Source organism: Cololabis saira, chromosome 15, assembly GCF_033807715.1.
Source record: "Cololabis saira isolate AMF1-May2022 chromosome 15, fColSai1.1, whole genome shotgun sequence".
Lineage (NCBI taxonomy): Eukaryota > Metazoa > Chordata > Actinopteri > Beloniformes > Belonidae > Cololabis > Cololabis saira.
The window spans coordinates 37,772,824-37,783,560 of record NC_084601.1 but is presented as its reverse complement, the minus strand read 5'-3'; the positions used below and the strand labels follow the sequence as shown (position 1 = coordinate 37,783,560).

Sequence of the window (10,737 nt, the reverse complement as noted above, 5' to 3'; positions counted from 1 at the left end):
GACATTTTAACTAGAAAAAAGACAAATATTCTTGTTAATATTTTGAGTTTTTGCAGTGCAAATCCAGAGGAACCAGACTAAATATTTATATCAAAGACAAAAACTATTAGGATGGTTGGGCAGCTATTCCAGGTTAAAAGTACTGCCAGAAACCTTTTTTAATATGTTGGATTTCTTCTGCCATCATTTCATTCAGTAAGCAGGCCAGTCGCCATACTGCAAAAACTCAAAATCTTAACAAGAATATTTGTCTTATTTTTAGTTAAAATGTCTCATTTTTAGTCAAAAAATCTCATTACACTTAAAACAAGACTCATCACTGGAAAAAACAACAATTTTCACCTGTTTCAAGTAGATTTTCACTTGAAATAAGTAGAAAAATCTGCCAGTGGAACAAGATTTATCTTCTCATTACAAGCAAAAAAAATCTTGCTCCACTGGCAGATTTTTCTACTTATTTTAAGTGAAAATCTACTTGAAACAGGTGAAAACTGTTGTTTTTTTCCAGTGATGAGTCTTTTTTTAAGTGTAATAAGATTTTTTTTTTTTAAATTAGACATTTTAACTAGAAATAAGACACATTTTTTCGTTAAGATTTTGAGTTTTTGCAGTTAGGTTATTAAAAGATTTTAACTTTATATAAACACTGCAAAAACTCAAAATATTACTTATTTCAAGTGAACATTAACTTGAAACAGGTGAAAATTGTAAAATAACAAGTTATTTTTCTGGTGATGTCTTTTGTTTTGAGTGTAATGAGATTTTTTTAACTAAAAAAGAGACATTTTAACTAGAAATAAGACAAATATTCTTGTTAAGATTTTGAGTTTTTGCAGTGCAAATCACGAGGAACCAGACTAAATCTTTATATCAAAGACAAAAACTATTAGGATGGTTGGGCAGCCAAACCTATTCCAGGTTAAAAATACTGCCAGAAACCTTTTTTAATATGTTGGATTTCTTCTGCCATCATTTCAGTCAGTAAGCAGGCCAGTCGCCATACTGCAAAAACTCAAAATCTTAACAAGAATATTTGTCTTATTTCTAGTTAAAAAGTCTCATTTTTAGTCAAAAAATCTCATTACACTTAAAACAAGAGTCATTAACAGAAAAATTACTTATTTGACCATTTTCACCTGTTTCAAGTAAATTTTCACTTGTAATAAGCAGAAAAATCTGCCAGTGGAACAAGATTTATCTTCTCATTACAAGCAAAAAAATCTTGTTCTAGGGAAAATCTTGAAATAAACTTGAAATAAGTAATATTTTGAGTTTTTGCAGTGTTTATATAAAGTTAAAATCTTTTAATAACCTAACTACAAAAACTCAAAATCTTAACGAAAAAATTTGTCTTATTTCTAGTTAGAATGTCAAATTTTTAGTAAAAAAAAAAATCTCATTACACTTAAAACAAGAGTCATCACTGGAAAAAACAACAATTTTCACCTGTTTCAAGTAGATTTTCACTTAAAATAAGTAGAAAAATCTGCCAGTGGAACAAGATTTTTTTGCTTGTAATAAGAAGATAAATCTTGTCCCACTGGCAGATTTTTCTACTTATTTTAAGTGAAAGTTTACTTGAAACAGGTGAAAATTGTCAAATAACAAGTTATCTTTGTGGTAATAACTCTTGTTTTAAGTGTAATGAAATGTTTTGACTAAAAATTTGACATTTTAACTAGAAATAAGATTACACTTAAAACAAGAGTCATTACCAGAAAAATAACTTGTTATTTTACAATTTTCACCTGTTTCAAGTACATTTTCTTTTCTAAAATTTTAATATTTATCTTCACATTACAAGCAAAAAAATCTTGTTCCACTGGCAGATTTTTCTACTTATATTAAGTGAAAATCTACTTAAAACAGGTGAAAATTGTTGTTTTTTCCAGTGATGAGTCTTGTTTTAAGTCTAATGAGGATTTTTTTTGACTAAAAATGAGACATTTTAACTAGAAATAAGACAAATATTCTTGTTAAGATTTTGAGTTTTTGCAAATTTTCAAACTCTTGTCTCGTAGACGACCACCAACACAGAGATGCTCGAACTCTGACACCAAACAAGACTAAAAAAAAGAACATTTCTCGCCTGCTAAAATAAAAAACGGTCCAAGCCGCCGAGAGAAAGTTCACCACAGCTGAGCGTGAAAAACAAGATGCATCGTAGCAATTCCATTTTTGATTTCATTGTAAAACGCTGATGTGACTGGGCCTTTACGGCAGCAGAATTTTCTTTTTTTCTCCCCTAAATGTTTAATTTATCACCTTAAATCATTAGTATAAAGCCGTAAAGCCATCAAATGACATTTAGCTGCACTCAACTGTTCAGCAGTTGTACTTTTGTCCAATCACAACTAGAGAAAGCGATGACGGGCTGATCACGAGGCCAGCCTTTACGTTACAAACCGGCCGGGTTAAAGATGAATTTCAGCTAAGTATACATAAAATCCTACAGGGCTCAGTAAAGGTTAATATTGTCATCAAGTTAATTTCATACAAAAGTAACTTGTTTGGTTTAAATACCTTTTATAAATACAACAAGCAAACCCGCCCGGCTCCACAGTGGATTCAGAGACGGATCAATCCGTCAGAGAATCGATGACGGCGCAATAAAGCTCAAGGACGAATCGACAGCTCAGCGAATTCTCTTCAATAAAAGTCACAGCCTTTGAATTGCATTTTTGCTATTTTTACCAGGGATTTTTTTCCCCTTAAAGAATGGCTGAATATTCTCGTTTTTCAATGCACAAAATGACAAGGAGAGAATCAATTGGCTTTTACTCACTATGAGATCAACGTCACCCACCGCGCTTTTATTTTTCTTTAAAAACGAGCTGCTCGTTCTCACGGCAGAGTCGACCCTTTACGGGCGTGCAGCGGGGATCAAACCTCTTTTTCCCTGCTCAGCTCTTCACTCCATCCTCCTACTGAATGTTTCTTTCTCGTCGTGTTTCAGCTTCTTTAAAAACATCAGCCTTTGCCAGTCCGCCATCGCTCTTTATCTTCTGTTCCTCGTCCTCTCACACCGTCACCTCGTTCTTACTCCCAGTCCGCAGTCCCTGCCCTCCTCCTCCTCCTCCTCCTCCTCCTCCTCCGGGGATGAAGTGCAGCTGTTCGATGGTGTTCTGCCTCTTGCTGGCGAAGGCCATCCTCCTGGCGCTGGGGTGTCCTCCTCCCATGGTCCCCGCTCCGCCGCCGCCGTGGTCTCCGTGGGAGTCCCAGGCGCCGCGCAGGCCCATGCCGGGCACGATGGCGGCGGCGGGCGGGCCGCGCTCGTGCTCGTGGCCCGACGACGGCTGGGAGTTCATCTTGATCATGTGGTGGCGGTCCATGGACGGCGTGACGCAGATGTTCTGCTGCGACTGGGCCTTCTGGTGGTGGCTGAGCCGGCCCATGGTGGGGAACATGGGAGTCCCCGTGGTTCCCGGAGCTCTGGTTCCTCCGCCCATCAGACCCATGGACATCAGCCGCTCCTCCAGGCGGTCGGGGGAGACCAGGAGACGCTCGTGGGACCTGGAAACACACACTCGTTTAGCTTAAACTAATATACACACCATTATACAATGATGACTAGACTTTATGTTTGATTAATTTATTCATTAGGGCCCGAGCACTGACAGTGCGAAGGCCCTATTGCAGGGGTCGGCAACCCAAAAAAACAAGAAAAGAAAGAAAAAAAAGGAAAAAAAGAGAAAAAAATAAAAAATAAAGACAAAGAAAGAGAAAAAAAGGAAGAAAAAAAGAAGAAAAAAGGGAAAAAAAGGAAAAAAAGAGAAAAGAAAGAGAAAGAAAGAGAAAAAAGGAAGAAAAAAAGAAGCAAAAAAGAAGAAAAAGGGGAAAAAAAGGAAAAAAAAATTATTGAAAAAGCTCCAGGAGCCACTAGGGCGGCGCTAAAGAGCCGCATGCGGCTCTAGAGCCGCGGGTTGCCGACCCCTGTCCTATTGTATCTGTAGGAACTTTTCTCGTTTTTATTTTTCTTCTCTCGAAATGAGGGTCTTTTTTCCCCCTAAACGTGCCCCAAAAGTCACCAAATTTTGCACCAAGCCAGGCCTGGTGAAAAATGTGATATTTCACCGTTAATGGGCGTGGCCTAACGGCTCAACAGCGCCCCCTAGAAAACTTTGTGCCTCAATCCCCACAATACACTTTGACGTACATGCACGAAAATCGGTACACACCTGTATCATGTCGCAACTTAAAGAAAAGTCTCTTGGCGCCATGGCCGAAACCCAACAGGAAGTCGGCCATTTTGAATTAATCGTGTAATTTTGGCGCAATTTATGCCTTTTCTTCGGCCGTTAATGCGGCCCGAACCGTAACGTGCACCCAGGTGTGTTATACATCAAAATGTGCGTCTAGATCAGGGGTCGGCAACCCAAATTGTTGAAAGAGCCATATTGGACCAAAAACACAAAAAAAAACAAATATGTCTGGAGCCGCAAAAAATGAAAAGTCTAATGCTGAAGTACAATCTCGAGAAAAGTCGAAATGTTGAGAAAAAAGTCAAAATGTTGAGAAAAAAAGTCTAAATTTCCAGAAAAAAAGTCTAAATTTCCAGAAAAAAAGTCAAAATTTCCAGAAAAAAAGTCAAAATTACGAGAAAAAAGTCAAAAGATCGAGATTAAAAAGGAAAGGAAAAAGGAAGAAAAAAGGAAAAAATGAAGAAAAAGAAAAAAATAGAGAAGAAAATTAAAAAAAGGGAAAAAAAAGAAGAAAAAAAAGGAAAAAAAAAGGTCAAACATTTTTGAAAAAGCTCCAAGAGCCACTAGGGCGGCGCTAAAGAGCCTAGACCAGGGGTCGGCAACCCGCGGCTCTAGAGCCGCATGCTACTTTTCTCAGTCAAAAGCGTTACCGTGGCGACAAGTGACGCCAAAAAGCGCACGCCCCCTTCATCTGATGGGTCCATATTTCATAATCCCTACTTTCTGCCATAACTTTTGAACGGTTTTACATAGAGAGTCGTGTTGTGGTGTCATCAGACTCGGTATTGAGTACTTGACCTTCATTGGCCTGAATTAGCCCCGCCCCTTCTTCTGATTGGTCCATATTTCATGACTACTTTCTGCCCCAACTTTTGAATGGTTTGACATAGAGACTCGTGGGTGGTGTCATCGGACTCAAATTTGAGTCCTTGACTTTTATTGGTGGAAATTGCACGCGCGAGGGCCCGTTCATCGCTGCTTGCAGCCTTAATTATTTTTTTTGTTACATCTGATTTTGAGGAGTTTAGACTTTGGAGAGCTTGTGATTGGGTGTGTTGTTTTGGGGGATCTTGATGTTTTCTCTCATGGGTAGGACAATACTGGACCAGATCAACTTACCCCTAAACCTAGGATAATGCCACAGGTTTTAAAGCTGCAGTAATTCAATTTTTACTTAAAAAACCCTCTCTTGACCCAGACATTTTAGCAAATTATAGAGCAATTTTCAACATTCCAGTTGTTTCTACAATTCTGGAAAAAGGTAGTTGCAATCCAGGGACAGCTCTACGTTGGTTTAAATCATATCTATCTGACAGGTTCCAGTTTGTTCATGTACATGAGGTTTCTTCAGAACAGTCAAGGGTCTGTTATGGTGTTCCGCAGGGTTCAGTGCTAGGGCCAGTCTTGTTCAGTTTATACATGCAGCCGTTGGGAAGTATAATCCAGATTCACAGCAGAAATGTTCATTTCTATGCTGATGATACGCAGCTCTATTTGTCTACAAAGCCATATGAAACATAACAGTTAGCTAACTCTGCTGTTTCTTTTATCTCATACAAGGTTTTTTAGGTTATTGTTTACCTGACATGTTTTGGTAGAAACAAATTAGTCAGAACAGATTTCCTATTCTTGACATGTATTAAATGTTACATTGACCACGTTTACATGCAGTCAAAATTCGGGTTATTGCTAATATTCCGGTTACTGAGACATTCGGAATATTCTGTTTACATGCGTGAGCAAACTGGGTTATCCCTGTATACATGGTAATTAATCATTCAGGATATCTGGATCAAACCAGCGACGCAGGGAGAACATCATGACACAATTCCCATAATTTCCGCTTCTTCTTCCTGTATCCAAATTCAAAACAAATGCTGCTTCGCGCAACTTTTCGCTCACCTTCTTTTAAATCTGGCTATCCCGGTACTTTCTACCGTCTACAAATGCAGAAATGTTCATATCCTTCATTACATTTATGAAGTGATTAGTCTCCTCCTGGTCTTGTGTTTCTCCGTGTTTATAAGAACTTCCTGGACTCAAAAGACCAGGATTCCTTGTGAACAGAGCATGTGCAGAAAACAAATTCATGTTCCGTTTGATGGGGATATTCTGTTTGGCGTTTACATGACCAAATATTCGGGTTTTAAAAGGAGTAACCCAGGAGTCATATTCTGGTTTTTAAAAAACGGAATATGAGCAAATTCAGGTTATTCAAAGGGGTTATTGGTGTTTACATGGCCGTGCAAAACCGAGTTATTGCCAATATTCAGGTTTTAAAAGGGTTATTGATGCATGTTAACATAGTCATTGATTAACTTTTGTAGAATTTGTTGAGTTCTACCTCCACCTTCCCAGTTCACATAGAATTTCTCTCTTGGACTGCTCAAGATTATATCTACAGTATATAAATTCTCTGATCTCATTCCTTCACTGCAAAAACTCAAAATCTTAACAAGAATATTTGTCTTATTTCTAGTTAAAATATCTCATTTTTAGTAAAAAAAAAATCTCATTACACTTAAAACAAGACTCATCACTGTAAAAAACAACAATTTTTACCTGTTTCAAAAATAAGTAGAAAAATCTGCCAGTGGAACAAGATTTTTTTGCTTGTAATGAGAAGATAAATCTTGTCCCACTGGCTGATTTTTCTACTTATTTCAAGTGAAAATTTACTTGAAACAGGTGAAAATGGTCAAATAAGTTATTTTTCTGGTGATGACTCTTGTTTTAAGAGTAATGAGATTTTTTGACTAAAAATGAGACATTTTAACTAGAAATAAGACAAATATTCCTGGTAAGATTTTGAGTTTTTGCAGTGTTTAGATTCAGTATTTCAGTCACTTCTCCTGCCATGTCAGCTCACTCCCTTCTCCTCTCTCCTCTCCTGGGTTCACCTGTGCTGACGTCCTTCCTCCCCGCCCTGTGCACTCACCTGCGCAGCGTCTGTGACGTGGAGCTGCGACTGGTGCTCATCATGGCTTTGTGGTACTGGTGCTGCTGGTTCTTGGACAGGCGGGACAGCGTGTTGCCCTCCCCGAGCGCCAGCAGCTGGTCCTGGGAGCGCACGCGGCGCGGCGGCCGGTCGAAGGTGGAGCTGGCGTAGGGCGTCTGGGAGGGCAGCGGGTACGGGTTGGGGGTGGAGGCCGGGATGTGGAGGTGCGGCCGGGAGCCGTGCAGGGGCAGGGTGCCCCGGGACCCCAGGGTGTAGTCGCCCCCCCAGGCCAGGTGGTGCTGGGAGGAGTGGAAGGAGGGCGGCGCGTTGTTGGAGCGACGCTTGGAACTGTAGTGGCTCGAGTATTCGTCGAGTTCTTTCTCTGATTCATACAGAAAAGGGACAAAATGTGCAATACGTAAATATATGGCAAGTAACAACAACTTCTCTTATTGAGATAGTATGGTCATCTCTGGGATCAGTTGGATTTCTAGTCTACAAGAAAGTCTGAATACCCTGCAATGACTTGAATTAGGTTATTAAAAGATTTTAACTTCATATAAAGATGCAAGACAAAAAAAATCCATGAGAAACATGTGAAATGTACGACGGAGTAATAGGGCCAACCTAAGACAAAAAAAATGCAAATTACGAAAATAAAGTCATAATAATATGAGAATAAAGTCGTAAAATTACCAGAATAAAGTCGTAAAATTACCAGAATAAAGTCGTAAAATTACCAGAATAAAGTCGTAATATTAAATATATTATAAATATATAAATATAACTTCACAAGATGCTCAATATTCCTCATTTTAACACAGGTCCCTGTTACGAGTTCTCATAAATTAACACTTTATTCTCATAAATTACGACTTTATTCTCTTAAATTACCACTTTATTCTTGTAATATTACGACTTTATTCTCGTAATGTTACGATTTTATTCTCGTAATATTTCGACTTTATTCTCGTAATATTAAGACTTTATTCTATTACGACTTTATTCTCGTAATATTACGACTTTATTCTCGTAATATTACGACTTTATTCTCATAATATTACGACTTTATTCTAAACTTTATATAAAGATGCAAGACAAAAAAAATCCATGAGAAACATGTGTAATGTACGACGGAGTAATAGGGCCAACCTAAGACAAAATAAAATGGAAATTACGAAAATAAAGTCATAATAATATGAGAATAAAGTCGTAAAATTACCAGAATAAAGTCGTAATATTACGAGAATAAAGTCGTAATATTAAATATATTATAAATATAACTTCACAAGATGCTCGATATTCCTCATTTTATTCTCATAAATTACGTCGTAATATTATGACTTTATTCTCTTAAATTACAACTTTATTCTCGTAATATTACGACTTTATTCTCATAATATTACGACTTTATTCTCCTAATATTACGACTTTATTCTCGTAATATTACGACTTTATTCTCGTAATATTACGACTTTATTCTCGTAATATTACGACTTTATTCTCGTAATATTACGACTTTATTCTCATAATATTACGACTTTATTCTCATAATATTACGACTTTATTCTCCTAATATTACGACTTTATTCTCGCAACATTATTACTTTATTCTCGTAATTTTACAACTTTATTCTCATTATACTAAGACTTCATTCTCGTAATTTCCAAAAAATGTTTTGTCTTAGTTTGGCCCTAATACTCTTACGTAGTAATGTTATACATGGACTAACTGTTTTCACAAACCTGTGAGAAAGTGGTAACCACAAGATGATATATAAACTTATATTATTTAGCGTGCCTACAGGGGGAAAACAACAACAACAACAAAAAACATATAACATTTGGAATTAACTTGTTTTCTCGATCAATTTGTCATAAAAGGTGATCTGATCCCCACAACAACATACAAAGACAATGTGGTTAAAAGCTGATAAAATATGATAATATGTTTTGTGTCTTTATTGAAAGTGTACATGGCTCGTCTCCCAGATGTGGTGGAAAAAGTAAGAGACTGCACGTACTCATTAGCAAAATCTAACCGATAAACGAGCCCCAAAACGAGGTAGAGGAAACACATTTAATGTACCAAAATGCAAATAAAGAGAGATAAATTAAAAGTAAAGAAAACCTGGCAACAATGAAAATAACTTGATGAAATGAGGAAAAACAGTTACAAAAAACTGTTGGAACAGAAAGGACAATGTAGGTGTTAAAAGCTAAAGATATATTAAAAAAACATTGATGTTGAATAAGAAAGAACAATATTCTGTGAAGTGATGGAAAGAAAAAGAGACAGAAAAAGGGAGTAATCAACAGCGAAATACAGTGTTTGAGATTTCTGCTTTATAATTTGCTTCAATCTGCAAAGCATTTCCATGAAAGCGCCTCACTGAGAGCCAATTTAATTTTGACCTTTAACCAGACACGTTGCTACTTCTTCCTCCCTCTATTTTCTTCTCCCTTTAAGGTCTCTCCCTGACTGTTTGTTCCTTTGTCTCCAAGATCGTCCTTTTTTTCCTTTTCCATCCTCAACCAGGTTTTTTCTGTTTGTCTTTCCCCTCTCTTTCTTGACCTTTCTCTGCTTGGCTCGTGTCCTCAGCCTGCCGTTCCTCACCTTCTCCCCCCTCATTTCCCTCTCTGTTTACTCAGGTAAGGCGAAAACTGTTGAGATTTCTCCCTAGCTGAAGACAAAGAGGCTTTTATCAGTCCTTTTTCCGCTGAGAGCCACATCAGAAAACTCCAGGTTTCATACAACCTGCTGCTGAGGTCGAATTCCCTCTGCGTCACACTAATAATATTACAGTCTTGTTGGAAAAGGGTATTCCACCGAAACTGACCTTCACCACGCTTTCTATACACTGCAAAAAATGAATAAAAATGGATACTTTATCCAGGTTTTCATCTTTTCTAGTAATTTTAGCATTTTAATATTTAAAGCCTGTATTTGGCAGGTTTTTGTGATCCACAATGTGGAGGTTTGATATTTTATTGGGGCTTCAGTGCAAAAACTCAAAATCTTAACAAGAATATTTGTCTTATTTCTAGTTAAAATGTCTCATTTTTAGTCAAAAATATCTCATTACACTTTAAAAAAAGACTCATCACTGGAAAAAACTACAATTTTCACCTGTTTCAAGGCTTGCAATATTTGCAATATATAAACGGCTTGCAATATTTCAGTTGATTTGTAATGAATCCAGAATGTATGACATTTTTGCATTACAGAAAATAAAAAGGACTTTATCACAATATTCTAATTTTCTGAGACAGTCCTGTACACACACTGCAAAAACTCAAAATCTTACCATGAATATTTGTCTTATTTCTAATTAAAATGTCTCATTTTTAGTAAAGAATATCTCATTACACTTAAAACAAGACTCATCACTGGAAAAAACAACAATTTTCCCCTGTTTCAAGTAGATTTTCACTTAAAATAAGTAGAAAAATCTGCCAGTGGAACAAGATTTGTTTTTGCTTGTAATGAGAAGATAAATCTTGTCTTATTTCAAGTGAAAATTTACTTGAAACAGGTGAAAATGGTCAAATAACAAGTTATTTTTCTGGTAATGACTCTTGTTTTAGACATTTTAA

The 10,737-nt window shown here is 37.0% G+C and overlaps 1 protein-coding gene across 2 annotated transcripts in view; it reads right to left on the bottom strand.

Moving 5' to 3' along the window:
* Positions 1–2,032: 2,032 nt before the first annotated feature.
* Positions 2,033–10,737, bottom strand: part of shisa7b (shisa family member 7) — a 47,543-nt gene continuing 38,838 nt past the window's right edge. For both annotated transcript variants that reach the window (XM_061742184.1, XM_061742185.1), the window contains 2 exons: positions 7,141–7,522; positions 2,033–3,513 (listed from right to left, as the gene is read on the bottom strand). In XM_061742184.1, coding sequence (XP_061598168.1) covers positions 3,021–3,513; positions 7,141–7,522 — 875 coding nt within the window. In that variant the 3' untranslated portion in view covers positions 2,033–3,020. The remainder of the gene's footprint in view (positions 3,514–7,140; positions 7,523–10,737) is intronic.